General features: G+C 33.2%; 2 protein-coding genes across 2 annotated transcripts; both read right to left on the bottom strand.

Annotated features, from left to right (window-relative positions):
• Nucleotides 1-1464: 1464 nt before the first annotated feature.
• Nucleotides 1465-7808, bottom strand: LOC132278295 (cytochrome P450 76T24-like). Its single transcript, XM_059780096.1, has 2 exons — nt 7773-7808; nt 1465-2076 (listed from the first exon to the last, which is right to left on the bottom strand). Exons 1-2 carry the CDS (start codon nt 7806-7808, stop codon nt 1465-1467), a joined length of 648 nt encoding a protein of 215 aa, XP_059636079.1.
• Nucleotides 7809-10064: 2256 nt separating this feature from the next.
• Nucleotides 10065-11698, bottom strand: LOC132279605 (cytochrome P450 76T24-like). The gene is made up of 2 exons (XM_059781626.1): nt 11174-11698; nt 10065-10838 (listed from the first exon to the last, which is right to left on the bottom strand). The coding sequence occupies exons 1-2, from the start codon at nt 11426-11428 to the stop codon at nt 10227-10229; spliced, it is 867 nt and encodes a 288-aa protein (XP_059637609.1). The 5' UTR covers nt 11429-11698; the 3' UTR covers nt 10065-10226.
• Between the last annotated feature and the right edge of the window lie 5066 nt (nt 11699-16764).

Here is a 16764-nt window from a genome sequence, read left to right as displayed (position 1 = left end):
TTGGGGTGTTGAAATCCATAGAGACCAAGATAGGAGAATGATCTGATATCCCTAGAGTCAAGAAGCGACATTCAGATAATGGGAAAGAGTTGATCCACTTTTGATTGATCAAGGCTCGATCCAATTTTTTAGCAATGCAGGCTGCTCCTAAGCTCATGTTACACCAAGAATACAAGATTCCATTAAATTTAAGGTCTTCAAGTTCAGCTCTTTGCAGGCATTCTTTGAAATTAGTCATAGCCGGGCACCATCTCATAGATCCACCATATTTCTCGCCAGCATTGGGGATGACATTGAAGTATCCCATTAAGAGCCATGGGGATTGAGCCAAGTTGGCTGCATGGAAGGTGATGTTTTCCCAAAGCTCTTGTCTTTCAGTTGCTGTGTTGGCTGCATAGATGAAGGAGGAGAAGAAGGATATGTTTTGCCCTATGATGGTTATGCTGCAGTAAATTGCTTGCCTATTGAGGTCTGTTACAGTGAGCTGTAATACATTGGGGTTCCATAGAACCCAAATTCTACCCAGAGGTGAAAAATTGTAGTTATGAACAATTTGCCATGAGGGAGCCAAGAATCTATGAATAGATTCAATGTTTGATTGAGAGACCTTAGTCTCTACAATACAAAGCAAGTCAAGTTTTTTGTCAGAGATAAGCTTTTTGACCTCTGACTGTTTAGAGGGCTGGTTCAGCCCTCTAATATTCCAAGTAAGGAAACTTAACATAGAGAAGGGTGGGAGAGGGGACCTTCAGGATGTCTGTGGCCTATAGCAGAGCCATTAGACATCAAATATGTGTTGCTGCAGGACTTCCTTCTTGCCTCTTTTTTCAATGTTCTAATTGTTAACTTCTCATTTGTGGATTTTGAAGAGGGTATTTCCATAATAGGTGGTTGCTGAAATCTGGCTTGTTTTTTGCACTGAGGGAAAGTAGATGGGGATGATGGGGTTGTTATGGAGGTGAGCTTATGATGAGTCTTGGGTGGAGGTGGAGTTATGTTTGAGAAGTTTAGCTTCTTGGAACATAAAGGGGAGTGGGGAGGTAAGAGTGAGGAAGGTGACCTGGTCGAGTTTGAGTAAGTGTTCTGTACCAAAGTACCTATGGAAGAGGTGGATGAGGATGGTGACTTAGAGGATTTTGGTGTGCATGCTTCTTAAGGTAAAGATGAAAAAAAAGAAATTGTGAAGGATAGTTAGTTGTTTAATTCTTTTAAAAAAAAATATTTTTATTTAAGTCACACCCTTAATATTACTATTATCATGTAAGTAACACAAATTTCTACATCCTCTCAAACATTTGGCATTGAAGAAAAGTTCAAGATAAAGATATATTTATTTTGGTTATATTAGGAGAACAAGTCAAATACATAAAAGGCCATTTAATTAACAGCTGAAGTGCAACAAGCACTTGCCTTATTCCACCATAACATAGCAATAGAGCAATGAGAAATGATATTGAGAGTCGGTCACAGTTTAATTGCAATAGCCTTGAGAGGTATGGCTTTCTGCAATGAAAGCCCAAACTTGTCATTTATGTCAATGTCCTCTGGTTTCACCCTTTCTTCAAGCTTCCAATGGAAAGAGTGCAAAAGAGAGGCCAACATAAGGTGCACCATCCGAGAAGCCAATGGCATTCCAGGGCACACCCTTCGTCCTGCACCAAAGGGAATTAGCTCGAAATCTTGGCCTCTAAAGTTCGTTTTATGCTTTAAGAACCTTTCCAGTAAAAACGAACTTGGGTTCGACCAAATGTTTGAATCGCGCCCCATAGCCCAAACATTAACAAGGACTTGTGTGTTTTTGGGCACGGTGAAGCGACATATTTCTACATCAGCTTCAGCCTTGTGAGGAAGTAGAAGTGGGGCAGCTGGGTGCAATCGGAAGGTCTCTTTTACTACTGCTTGCAAGTAAGGGAGGCTTGGGATGTCTGATTCTTGAACTAGTCTATGTCCATCCCTGCCAATCATTTTTTCCAGCTTATTTCGAGCTTTTGCCATTGCTTCAGGCCTTCTCATTAGCTCTGCCATTGCCCATTCTAATGTGGCTGATGTTGTATCTGTCCCTGCACTAAATAAGTCCTATCAAATAAAAGTCAATTTTGATGAACAAAATGTTTTTAAACTGGTCATTTCAGTGTCTAATAAGTATGTGCACATCCCTGTAACAATAGTAATGACAGTGACTCCTCACCTATTTTGTGGGATGTATGGGTGACGTCTCAAGGAGTACGAATATTTTCAATGACATATTCATAATGAATACGTGTTGGATAATGATATTTTTTGAATACTCACTCATATGTGTTCAATACTTCTTAAACATATTCATAATTTTGAAATATATTTTTAAATATCCGATACTATTTAATACTTTATACCACATTTTTAAAAAGTTTTAAATATTAAAATAGGGTAAAGTGCAATAAACCCCCTTAATCTTTACACTCTTTCCCAAATAACCCCCTGAACTTTCATTTTTACAATAAACCCCCTAAACTATTTTATTTTTTGCAAAAAACACACTATGTCACTGTTCGTCACTATTCAGATTGATTTTTCCGGTAAAACATGCACTATAATTTTAAAATGACAATATTGCCCTTATTAAAATTTTAGAATTAAATCAATTAAACCCCAATTTTGTTAACTAACCCTAACTCTCATTAGATTTCATCTCTACCAAATTGCATCTCTCTGATCTCATTCTTTGCAACCCTGTCAACAATCACAGACCTGACTTTTGCAAACCCAATCACAAATCAAAAGTCATACACAGAAAGCCATATGTTACAAAACCACTTATGCGATTCGGTTGCTGGAACCCAATCTTCTCTCTCTTGGTCATGAAATCCAACCATCGTCATCATGTATTTCTCTCTCTTGCTCCAATTGGCAATCTGGCAGAGTCGTTATTGGAAACCATTACAAATTAGAACAAAGCTAAAAATGGTTGTGGTAGGGCGAGATGGCGGCAGAGATGGTGGTGGTGGGGCGAGATGGCGAGAGAGATGGTGGTGGGAAGAGAACAGTATAAATCTTCTCCCCAAACAACTAAAGTACTCACAATTAAATATTCTTTTGGTCTGTTTCCATGCTTTAATTTTGATTCTTAAATATGTGTTTTTTTTTTTTTTTTTTTTTTGGTGTATTTGGTGGCCAAATTTAATGGCTGAAAACCAGCAAAACAAGCACCGGTGGTGATTGGTGGCCAGATTTTTGGGTGGTGTTTGGTGTTTTCTCACCGGATTTAATGGAGTTCGGGGGATAATATTCTCACCTCCAAATATGTATACACACATACACACACACACACCTATACACAATGTTGCCAGAGAGCCCAGTGGCGTAGCCAGAAATTTTCTTTAGTGGGGGCAATCTTTAATAGAAATAATATATATATATAATTTGAACAAAAATAATATATGTAAAAATTAAAACATTGATTCATTGTAAAAATAACGATTTTTTTCAGATTATTCATTTTTGTTTCAAAATTGAGTTCATTTAATTAAATATACTAAAAAAAATCATATTCAATGAATCAAGAATAAAACATGAAAAAGAAAATAACACAATTACCAATTCTAATATATCACATATGTAAAAAAAAAAAAAAAAAAAAAAAAAAAAAAAAAAAAAAAAATTAAAAAAAAAAAAAAAAAAAAAAAATCCATGATAACAGTTAATATGTGATTTCATTGATTTGGCCAGCAAATAAAAACAAATTCTAAGTGTTATTTAGAGAATAAGAATTAGTAACATGATTATACAAACTAAATTTTGAAAGAACAAACAAACCCTAAAATAATTTCGGTAGTAATAACTCATAAATTTTCTAATTAAAATAATAATATGAAATAATAATTGTAAATTTATATAATAAAAAAAATAAAAATAAAATCAGATTACCAGTCTACCGCACTACAGTACGACTCTTAATCATTCTATCTACTAGTAAATGGTTGCTCCGCTTTGCTTTGTTTTGATTGTAAAAAATGTTGAAAATTGAAGATATGATGGAAACAATCCATTTGTTTGTGGTAAAGTCAAAACTCAAAAGTGTGATAGAATATTAGGAAAGAATATAATATTTTGAGAAAGTAGAAAAAATATCATATTTTAGGGAAAGTAATAAATTGATAGAATGTTTACAATTATGTGATGATTATATTCCTTTGTTTTGTGCCTATGTGGATGAGAGTCAGGATTAAAGGAGTAGATTTCGCCCTTACAGTTGCTATGTTGCGATGGAATAAGCTAGGGCTAGTGTTTCAACAAATGAAAAGAAAAAAGAGAGGAGATGGTAGCCATGGCCGATGGAAGTGGTGATTTGAGATGTTTGGGGTAGGAGGCGGAGTGGTGACCAACGCTAAAATAAGGAGGTGCTTGGCCTAAAAACTAGGTGAAATTGTGATAAGGTGATTTAGTGGTAAAGAAAAGTCCAAAAATTATTAAAGGGTGACAACGAATGCTTGTTTTATATGTTTTGAAATGAATTCTTATATTATATTAATGATTATATTTGAATTCATAGTATTACTTAATTGAAGAAAAAAAAATGTATTTTTTGTATATAAAAATGTATTTATTGGTGTTATAACTAATTACTATCAAGTATGAGAGAATAGTGGACTTGTATATTAATTAGTGGTTGCTTTTATTGATGGAAGTTGATATTCACGCTCCAAAATTATATTAAGGCATTCACTTATATTTCTTATAAATTAAATGACAAAAATAACCCTAAATTGTTTTAATACAGTGTTTTCTTAATAATAAAACAGTGTTCTCTAGCTCTTTTTATATCTCCTCTCTGGTACGACTCTCTCAACTTAATATCTTCATCTATTCTCTCTCTTTTGTTTCTCTTTCATTCCTTTCTCTCCTCTCCCCCTACCATCTTTTCTCTTCTACTGGCATGCTGATTGCCCTCAACATATTAAAGACAAATTATTGTCAAAACTATCAACTTAAAATAAAAAGTGAGAGATTAATCCGAACAATACAAATACAATGTGAAAAAGAATCGTTGATGATGAAGATGCAGACAACAAGACAAATATGGCCTAATAAAAACTTCAAAGACTATAATTATAAACTTTGTAGTGTTTATATTATCTCTAAAAGTCGTTTTTTAAATTTGATAGTTTTTTTTTTTTTTTTTTTTTTTTTTTTTTTTTTTTTTTTTTTGGTGTGAGCTTGTGGCTAGTATAATTTTTCTCAATTTTGATAAGTTACTTTTCTCGATAGAAATGGACACTAATGTTCTGAATTTTTTTTTTTTTCTTTATCTAATTCTAAAAATTCACAGTAAAAATCTAAGTGATAGTGAATTGTCAGAATTATGCATATTATTCACCTTGAATACAAAATAATTAATATTTGATAAATAGGTATTTGTAAAGAGTCCTCTATTTGGCCTGACAAATAAAAACTTACTATTTTACCGAATCTATGTGGCTATTCATGTGTCAAATGTGTCAAATATAATGGGACTCATTTTAAAATATAAGGTAATTGAATATTTGAAAAGTTGAAATTTTTTTTTTCTAGGTTTATCTTAATCTAGTATCTTTGTTGGTGATTAAAATTTCAACCACCATGTATATGTATATTTGTTTTATATTTCAAATTGCATCTCATCTATTATTTTTGGAATCAATTTATGTACTTGAAAATTAGTGCTTTTGATTTGTGTTTTTTGCTTTTGCTAACGTATTATAGAGAAATAAAAATAAGAAGCATATTTGGTAATATTTGTTGTGCTTTTGAATAATACTAAAGCACTTCTAAAATTAAAAATCAAAATCGGAAGCATCAAAATGATATTTTTGTTTGCTTTCGCAGTGTAACAAAGCACTATTCATTGAAAAAGAAAAAAAATAGTAAAATAACATTTTTAACTAATCATTCAAATTTTCAAACTTGCAATGTTTTTTTTACCAACACGTGTTTTCATATTTTTACTTTTAAAAATATTGTAACAAATTTACGTTACCAAATAAATTTCTAAATAGTGTTAAACATATTGTAAAAGCAAAACCCACAAAGCAACTATAGTTGCCAAACGAGCCCGAACACTGCATACTTACGTGCCTTTTTAATTTCTGGCGGTCAAAGAATCGCGTGTTAGTGGTTCATTCTTTTTGAAGGCCCCAAAACAATGCCAGATATCCTTTCTCAAACCTATATATTGCATGCCCAATTTCATACCATACCCGTGAAATAGAAATAGTATCAATATCAAATATCAATTTCAGCTTCTGACAGTATGTTCTTTTAGTACATCTGAGTTAAATTGTATAAATGAGAGAAATTGTACAAAGATGGGCAAGAGCCAACAAATTAAACCACAACAGTGGCCAAACCTACACATGCACCAAAGACAGCCAAGTAGGGCAAAAAAGAAACCAAAAAAAAAAAAAAAGGCCATAAAATCATAAGCTATATAAGAAGATATCATAATCTCAACAACAGAACTAACTAGAAAGAGAAGGTAAAAAAAAAAAAGTCGGGGTTAATTGATTGCAAGAACATACCAGAAGCGTACAACCTAATATATATATATATATATATATATATATATAAAATAAAAAATCAGTGTAAAAAGGTTAGTTATGGTATTTTCAAACGTGCATGCATGAAACATGTTGATTTGAAATGTACACAGTAGAGGTGATAATTTTGGACTCTATGCATGAAACATGTTGATTTGAAATGCACACAGTCAATGTGATGTGTTTTTGGACCATATATTAATTAGGGTGAAGTACTGTCACATCTTGACAAAAAGAAACATAGGTGAAAGTTATTTATTTTTTTTTAACAAAGACTCCCCTGGTATGAAACTCCAATTAAACAAGGTCTTAAATTATTTAAAAAGATAAAATTACCTCTTAATATTAAAATTAAATTTATTATAAAATATTCGATATAATAAAAAGACACAATTACCCTTAGCATATTTCAGTCACAAATTGTGACTGCCAAGTGGCGCCTGGTTAGACCCACCCATCCCACCTACTCCAATAAACCCATTCCGTTTCCTGTAACCTTTTAGGGTGTATTTGTATAGACAAGGAGGAAAGAAAAGAAATGATAATATTAGTTAGAAGAGAAAAGAAAAAATAGTAAAAATTTTAATTTGTGTTTGGATAAATAGAAAAAAAAAAAGAAAAGAAATTATAATTATTATTGTTTGGATAAGATAGATGAGAGAAAAGAAAAGAAAAAATAGTGACCAAATTACTATTCTACTTTTTCATAACCACATTTCCAAAATCTGACATAGAATACTTGGAATATTTCTATGTGGTAGTTCAATACAATAGGTAAAAACAAAAGTAAAAAAAAAAAAAGAAAAAAATTAAAAATAATGGATGAAAACAAAATTATGACATAAATAGAATAACTCTTCTTTATATTGATTTGCGGTATTTTCCCTCCCTATTTCTTCCTATTCTCTCTTTTCTTCATATTGATTTGCACTATCTTCTTCTTCTGTTCTTTTTTTTTTTTTTTTTTTTTTGATCCCTGTCCCTCCAAATCAACCCTACCAAACACACCCTTACCATTAATTTATCTGACCAAACTTCCTTCTTCCCCACCTTTCTCGGCATTCACTGCCCCGCCGCCGCCGCCGCCGTCTTCCCCTCTCTCTCTCTCTATATATATACACGGCGTTCACTGCGCCGCCACCATCACCACCACCCATCTTCCCCTCTCTCCACACACACACACACATATATATACACACACACACAGACGCAGCTCACTCTGCCGCCGCCGCCACCACCACCACCACCACCCATCTTCCCCTACACCACCACCACCCATTTTCCCTCCACCACCACCACCGATCAAAATCTCACTGTGAGAGCTCCACGGGCCGAAAACAAGATTGCCTTCCCAACACGCGCCGCACGCGCCACCGTGGAGCTCTCTGCAACAAGGCCGGAAGCGACATAACCCTTTTTTAACCGTTGAAGTTGCGCAAAGAAATACTATTGCAGGGGAAGAAAAAAGCTTTATAAGGTCACCGTGTGTTTCAGGCAATATATAAGGTCCTTAAAAAAGCTTTAGGAAACTATTGCTTGTGTTTCCGGGAGTGTTAAGCTTTGTTAGAGAGAGAGAGTCTTGTTTCTGAGCGTTCTTCTGGGTCCTTTGATTTCATTGCAAGCTTTTGGATTCCTAGGGAGAGAGTCTTTATGGGTTCAGTGAATTTTCTAGGAAAAAGTGGAATCTTCTTTTGCTTTGAGATGACGTAGAAGGGTCCTTTCTGGTTTTGTGATTTTCTATGAGTATTGAGAATGATTTTTCATCAATGTTGATAATTTTGGTTTTTGCCCTCTAATTCAATGGAATTGTTCACAAGTTTCATGATGGGTTTGCGAGGAAGAGCAAAATTTTCAATTGATTCAGAGGTTTTATTGGGGTGGGATTGGGATTGAGATTGAGATTTAGTCGCAGAAGAAGAGGAAGGCTAAGGAGACGGCGGCGGTGGTGGATGAGGGTAGATTGGTCCAATATATTAAGTTGTAAATTTAAAAAGTGACTTTAACAGTCAAAGGTAATTTAGTGTCTTTGTTTTGTAAAAAAAAAATAAATAATTTTTATTTGTATTTTTTTAACCAAATCTCAAAAAGTATGATTATACTTTATCTTATTAAATAAATAACATCAAACAGTGGGGATAATAAAATTTAGGTGTTAACTTAAAAAAAGAAAAGAAAAAGATTTAGGGATAAAATACGGCTTATGCAATGATATGAATCTTGAGTACAGACTATAGAGATCACGATAACTTTTAAGGATGCTTTGACCAAGTGTACTTTCTTTGCTATAAAGCACAGAGGAAACATGTTTCAATTTATATAAAAATTATTATCAGAAAAACAAAATGTACAACACAGTGTGAGTGTGGTAAAGAACCAGCCATGTTACGGATGCAATATTATATGTTCTGTATACCGAAACAGAGATGGCAATGGGGCGGGGATCTCACTTCCTATTATCATTCTCGGTCAAATTTTTTACCTATCCCCGCCCCCATACCAGTTTAATTTTCAACCCCCTCCTCCATTCCCGCCCCGCCACATTAGCCCCCATTCCTGCCCCACATAACATTTTTTTAATTCTAATTCATCTTCAACAAAATCAACACAGCCCTAATATTTTTCAACCTAATAATTAAATAAAGTTTCAACACAATTATAACAATTTAAAACATAATTAGATATTTGATGCACAACGACTATGCTTTTTCTTTATGCTGCAAGGGTTTCACCTTCAAAAGTGAATATATTATATATATAGTTATGTAATTTAGTAATATTTTATAACATGTAAGGGCAATTTTATAAAAATGCACTATAAACGGGGCGGGGTTACTCTCCCCCCGCCCCTGACCCCGCCTCATCTCCCGCCGGGGTTTCAAATACAATTCCCATCCCCTTCCCATTTATATAAATGGATCCCCAAACCCGCCATAAATAGGGCGGGGTGGGGCGGGGACCCGCCGAGTATGGGGATTTTGCCATCCCTATACAAAAACATCTCTTTACTTTTCTAATATAAAAGCCAATAACATGCTCTACTTCAGTTAATTAAAGGGTTAATTCTACAACATGACACGGCTTTAAAATCTTTATGAAATTTTTGACTAATCACATGATATTATTTTTTGAAACATTGTAACGCGGTTTGAATTGTATAGTAGTATTTTAGATATTAATTGTGTTGGTTTATTGATATATAAGATGGTGAAAACACATGTACTTATATATTTTGAAATTATAAAGTTGTGACTTAAAGTTAAAAGTGTGAAAAATTGATTGTCTTTCGCAAGTGTATATATCCCTATTATTGTGGCAATTTTATAGTTGGGTGGGAGTTGCTTTTTAATGGCTTAAATTAGAATTGCAAATGTGTTGGGAGTTTCATGCATGACATTTGAGTAGGAATTAATATATGCATTTGACCATTTAATGTAGAAAAGTGTGAAGTATATATAGTTAGTTGCTTAATTTCGGAAGCAAATATAATTTTTATGCAAACTTAACCTTTTATGTTACTATTATCATGGAAGTAGAAGAATTTCTACATCATCTGGGACTGAAGAAAAGTTGAATTGCATAGAGCTAGATAAATTTATTTTGGTTGTTTTAGGAGAACAAAGCAAATATATAGAAAGCCAATTATCTAGTCATAGGAAATTCCTAGATTGACAGTCACAGTTTAATTGCAATAGCCTTGAGGGGCTTGGCTTTCTGCAATGTAAGCCCGAACTTGTCAGTCATGTCAATATCTTCTGGTTTCACCCCTTCTTCAGGCTTCCAGTCGAAAGACTGCAAAAGAGAGGCCAACATGAGGTGCAACATCCGAGAGGCCAAAGGCATTCCGGGGCACACCCTTCGTCCTCCACCAAAAGGAATTAGCTCGAAATCTTGGCCTTTAAAGTCCGTTTTATGCTCTAAGAACCTTTCCGGCAAAAATAAACTTGGGTTCGACCAGATGTTTGGATCGCGCCCCATAGCCCAAACGTTAATAAGGACTTGTGCATTTTTGGGGACAGTGAAGCCACATATTTCTACATCAGCTTCAGCCTTGTGAGGAACTAGAAGTGGGCCAACTGGGTGCAACCGGAAGGTCTCTTTTACCACTGCTTGCAAGTAAGGGAGGGTTGGGATGTCTGATTCTTGAACTAGTCTATGTCCATCCCTGCCAATCACTTCTTCCAGCTCATTTCGAGCTTTTGCCATCGCTTCAGGCTTTTTTATTAGCTCTGCCATTGCCCATTCTAATGTGGCTGTTGTTGTATCAGTCCCAGCAAGAAATAAGTCCTAACAAAGAGAGACAAATGTTAGTTTTCATGAACAATATGTTTTTACATCAATGGTTAGTTATTGGTCACTTTAGTGTCCAATAGGCTATGGGAAGAATTGCTCACCAGAAGCGTTTCTTCTGGTGAGCAATAATAAGAATATATATTAAATATTATATATTCTTATTATTACTTCATTCTTAAATTCTATAATTCTGATACAAAAAGGTTACATTTTCAAGTCTATAAAAGAGGCACTATCCTATACAGTGAGGTGGATGAACATGCGTTCGAGTATTCTATGAAAAATCTATTAATTAGTGAAAGCACTATGAAGGTTCAAAAATTGCTCACCAGAATCAAACGCTTTACTTCACTGACGCTCAACCCAGTATCCTTATCTTCGGTGAGATTGAGGAGGGTCTCTAAGACATCATTTCCCAACACAGAGGAAGCTACTCTTGATTGTAACCTTTGATTGATAATTTCTTCAAATATCTCTAGCAACTTTTCAAAATAAAACTTCAGCTGTCGCCGAACACGTTGTGGGTCGATCAATTTAAGTAGAGGGAAATAGTCTGCAATATTAGGCTTCCCTGAAAATTCCATCACAGACCACACAATGTCCTTGATTTCTTGAGGCGAGTTGGATTGATAATGAGCCAAATCAGCGGAGAAGAAAGTGTTTTGGACAAGGTGGTTAATGACTTATGTGGTTTGTTGCCAAGTGCTAAAATGTTTCCGATCACCGGAAAAGCGTAAGGGCCCGGTGGGAGCCTGGTCTTGCCGGACCTCCGGCGAATTGGGTTGGAGACAAGGACATGAATGCATGTCAACACAAAGGAAAGTAGAAAAAGAAATGTGATGTTGTCCATTAGTCTCTACTCTCTATTGCCAGGATTTAGGCTTTGAGATTTATGCCTATTTATCATTTTTGTGAGAGGTATCCTCAACTATTTTCACGTGTTGGGGTGGGGGGGTCCTCGACTATTTTCACGTGGGCCTAAACGTTGAAATGATTTTTTGGTTTTTGTTGGGGGGGGGGGGGGGGGGGGGGGGGGGGGGTATGGGGGGCTCAAGTACAATTCAGTTTTCCAGAAAAAAAAAAAGAATAAAAAAATTTATGTATTAATTTAATATTTTTATAATAATATTTAATTTCAAATTCTAATTGAGAATTTGAATATTATTGATGGTTGAGAATTTGTTTCATTATTTATATCTATTTGATTCGTAATACAAAATTAATTTTTTAACCCTGTTCCTATTTCGCCTCATTTCGTTTAATAAATAATTTTAGGTAAAAATGGGACGAGCTTTAACAAACGGGAGAGTGGGTTGGGAGGAGATTCCTCGCCCCAAACTTGTCTCGTTGATATCCCTAATCGTAACATTCAAATGCTAATTATCAATTAGAAAGAGAAAAAATTAAACTTATTCGACTAAAGTCCTTGGGCGTTGGGCGAATTGATGCAATGATATAAATGTTGATTGTTATTTATTGTGTAATGCTATTAAGACTCATTTATTCAAATCGGTGTATAGTTGAAGGAATTTTTTTCATCCCTTCCGTGCAGTGGTATCTTTCGACTATTCATATCAATTTGACAAATCAAGTTTAGAAATCATTTTTTGTTTTTATTTAGCAAATATAAAGATAGACACCTAAGATCAAGTACAATTATGGGTGGCTCAAGTACAATTCAGTTTCCGAGAAAAAAAAATTTAAAAACGTTTTATACGGGTGAAATCAAGTTTAGAAATCATTTTTTGTTTTTATTTAGCAAATATAAAGATAGACACCTAAGATCAGAAAGATTTGTACCAACAAAAAGTCCTTGGACAGTTAATTGGCCTAAACGTTGAAATGATCTTTTTGTTTTTTTGGGGGGGGGGGGGACTACAATTATGGGTGGCTCAAGTACAATTCATTATGTGTGGCTCAAGTACAATTCAGTTTTCGAGAAAAAAAAACGTATAAAATGTTTTTAAAAAAATTTATGTATTAATTAATATTTTTATAATAATATTTAATTTCAAATTCTAATTGAGAATTTGAATATTATTGATGGTTGAGAATTTGTTTCATTATTTATATCTATTTGATTTGTAATACAAAAGTAATTTTTTAACCCTGTTCCTGTTTCACCTCACTTCGTTTAATAAATAATTTTAGACAAAGATGGGGCGAGCTTTAACAAATGAGAGAGTGGGTTGGGAGGAGATTTCTCGCCCCAAACTTGTCTTGTTGATATCCCTAACTGTAACATTCAAATGCTAATTATCAATTAGAAAGGAAAAAAAATTAAACTTGTCCGACTAAAGTCCTTGCGCGAACTGATACAATGATATAAATGTTGATTGATTTTTATTATGTAATGCTATTAAGACTTGTTTATTCAAATCGGTGTATAGTTGAAGGAATTTTTTTCATCCTTTCCGTGCAGTGGTATCTTTCGACTATTCATGTCAATTTGACAAATCAAGTTTATAAATCATTTTTTGTTTTTATTTAGCAAATATAAAGATAGACACCTAAGATCAAGTACAATTATGGGTGGCTCAAGTACAATTCAGTTTCTGAGAAAAAAAAATTTAAAAACGTTTTATCCGTGTGAAATCAAGTTTAGAAATCATTTTTTGTTTTTATTTAGCAAATATAAAGATAGACACCTAAGATCAGAAAGATTTGTGCTAACAAAAAGTCCTTGAACCGTTAATTGGGGTGGACAAAAAACCAATCAGTTGTTTATCATTACTCGGGCTATGTCTCACAATTCGTAGTCGCAATTCAACAATTGTAGCACGATTCAGCCCCAAAGTCGACCCAAATATTGTTTGGGTTCAGTCCAAAGTCTGAACCCACTGAAAATAGGAAAAAGACTTTTAAAATGGCTAGAATATTTTTATAATAAAAAGACTTCTATTTTCCTTAATTGTCCCAATCTCTAGAAAAAACTTATCCTGTGACTGAGATTGGAGTGCTGGTGAGTGTTATTGCCAGCAAACTTATCTTGTGGCTGAAATTAGGGTGCTCGTCGCAATAGCACTACTCATGTTATTATTATTTAAAAAATTTTATGTATTATTTTAATATTTTTATACTAATATTTAATTTCAAGTTCCAATTAAAATTTTGAATATTATTCTTATCTGCATTAGGGAAAAATGAATTACTAGGGTGGGTGAGAATTTGTTTCATTATTTACATATGTTTGATTTGTAATATAATTACAAAAGTACTTTTCTAACCTTGTGCTTCGTTTAATAAACAATTTTAGGCAAAGATGGGGCGAGCTTTGATAAATGGGGAGTGTGGATTGGGAGGGTAGGGGTGGAGCCAGAAATTTAAGGTTTAGATGCCAGATTTGAACTATGTAACAAAAATTAAGAAAACATATAAATCAATTGTAATATAATTTATTTTTAAATACTGATCATAGTATATATATCTAGATAAAATGAAAAAAATACAACTTGGATGGAAAAAAAAAAAATTAATGCTAGAAGAAAATTATGGAGAAGAAATGTAAAGAAATAAGCATTGTTAGAAAATCAAAATTCATTTATCAATTGTTTTAATTTTTCAAAAATTTAATTTTTGGAAGAAGAAAATAAAGTAGATTCCACAATTCAATAACATAATGAATTTTAACCCAATTTTGAACCCAAAAAAAAATTCAACAAGATTATTATTGAGTTATTAAACAAGATACAAATAATTATAAAATTTGTTATTTAGAAAGTAATAACTAAAAATATATAGATGATATTATTATTGTTATTGAGAGTCTCACAATACTTTAGTTTATTTTCTTTCCAAATATTCATAAGACTGGCCAATAAAGATAGTTATATAATTTTAGATATTTTTCTTATAAATACCATTTTACAAAAATGTTTGACAAAAAATGCTTCATGCATTTTTACCAAACATGAGAGAACATTAATTATTTTATTCCTTTTTTTTTCTCTATCTTGAATTAATATTATAGTTATTGTAGTGTATATATAAATAAAATAATAATGTGTTGAGATAACCACTGTAATAATTATTTACCAAAAAAAAAAAAATAATAACTAATAATAATCAGCTTAAATTTTTATTATTTCAATATTTTTATAACAATATTTAATTTCAAGTTCCAATTGAAAATTTGAATATTATTCTTATCTACATAAGGAAAAAATGAATTACTAGGATGGGTGAGAATTTGTTTCATTATTTACATCTGTTTGATTTGTAATACAATTACAAAAGTACTTTTCTAACCTTATTTCTGTCTCACCCTGCTTCGTTTAATAAAAAAAATTAGGCAAAGATGGGGCGAGTTTAGATAAACGGGAGTGTGGATTGGGAGGGGATTTCTCGCCCTGAACTTGCCTCGTTGTTATCCCTAATCGTAACATTCAAGTGCTAAGTATCAATTAGAAATGGAAAAATCTAAACTTGCCGACAACCGACAAAAGCCATTGCACTTGAAATGATACAATGATATAAATGTTGATCGATTTTTATTGTGTAATGTTATTTAGACTCATTTATTCAAATGAAGTGTATAGTTGAAGGAATTTTTTTTTTACCCTGTTGATGTAGTGGTATCTTTAGAATATTCACGTCAATTTGACAAATCAAGTTTAGAAATCATTTTTTTGTTTTTATTTAACAAATATAAAGATAGACACCTAAGATGAGAGAGAGTTGTACTGACAACATGTCCTTGTTGAACTGGGTCGACAAAAAACCAATCGGCTGTTTATCATTACTCGGGCCATGTCTCACAATTCGTATTCGTAATTCAACAATTGTAGCACGATTCAGCCCCAAAGCCGACCCAAATTGTGTTTGGGTTCAGTTCAAAGTCTAAACCCACTTAAGATAGGAAAAAGACTTTTAAAATGGTACTTTTTCTTTTCAATTTCAGAGTGTTTTCCGGTGGGCCCAATATTCCGAATAAAAATATAGGGATTGGACTGTTACGGGTTGTACATTTAACACTAGTGCCAGACCGACTAAACGGGCTCGTTTGCTTGACTAGAATCCAAATCCAAGCCCATATAGTAGTTCCGTCCAACTCCTTGCATCGGAGATACAAGTAGTAGACCATTGACAAATATCCATCCCATTATCCAACCCACCTGACTAGACCATTGACAAAAGTCCATCCCATTATCCAACCCGCCTGACTTCTTGACCCTGTCAGATTTATACAATCACAACTAGTTCACACCCAATTGCTGCCCCGCGTTCAATTTCAAAAGCATGTCCACTAGTTACACATTTTCGGGTTGCAGCAGCAACACGTTGTTGCAGAAGAAATCGTAGCCGTGGATTCTACAGTAGTCAACAGCAGAAATGGTCACCTTGAATGTGATTTAAATTATTATCAATCAATATTAAAACTTCTAATATTTATTATTTTGTTTTACAAGTACCTTAATATTTTAATATCCATAAATCATTGTTATCTTAATTCTATTCAAAATTCTTTATCGCCAAATAGGGTCAAGATTTCCTCCGGTCAAACGCCTCAAACTAGAGAATTTAATTTTGTTTGATTTATTAAAGAGTCATGCATTCTAGCTTCACATAAATATATATAATGCATGTATATATAAAGATCATAGAAAGAGAAAGTTAGAGTAAGAGAGATTCTATTATAGTTAGTTTATATGAACAGGATCCCCTCCCTTCATAATGCAACACAAGTACACAAGATAAGCTAGACTTTAGACTACTGTATCATAAAATATGACACTCGTGTAATAACAATGTAATAATTATATAGCACATTTATATTAAAAATACAACACATATACAATTCAAAAAATATGAATACGAATATGAGTACAACATAAAACAGACGCGACAATACGAACACGACGATACGAAAAATGTCAAAAAAATAAGATACGAGTACAACATAGATATATCAAAAAATAGT

This window comes from Cornus florida, unplaced genomic scaffold, assembly GCF_030987335.1.
Source record: "Cornus florida cultivar Cherokee Brave unplaced genomic scaffold, ASM3098733v1 CherokeeBrave_3.0.0_Hap2_Chr10, whole genome shotgun sequence".
Lineage (NCBI taxonomy): Eukaryota > Viridiplantae > Streptophyta > Magnoliopsida > Cornales > Cornaceae > Cornus > Cornus florida.
This window is presented reverse-complemented; position numbering and strand designations above follow the sequence as displayed.

Bases quoted from the DNA above. Each gene is read 5' to 3' on its own strand.
- LOC132278295 (XM_059780096.1), bottom strand. From the start codon at position 7,808: ATGGGTGGTGGTGGTGGTGGTGGCGGCGGCGGCAGA. The intron at 2,077-7,772 runs GTGAGCTGCGTC...TTTATTTGATAG, and splicing joins GTGGTGGCGGCGGCGGCAGA to GACTTATTTAGTGCAGGGAC.
- LOC132279605 (XM_059781626.1), bottom strand. From the start codon at position 11,428: ATGGAATTTTCAGGGAAGCCTAATATTGCAGACTATTTCCCTCTACTT. The intron at 10,839-11,173 runs GTGAGCAATTTT...TCTCTTTGTTAG, and splicing joins AAGTAAAGCGTTTGATTCTG to GACTTATTTCTTGCTGGGAC.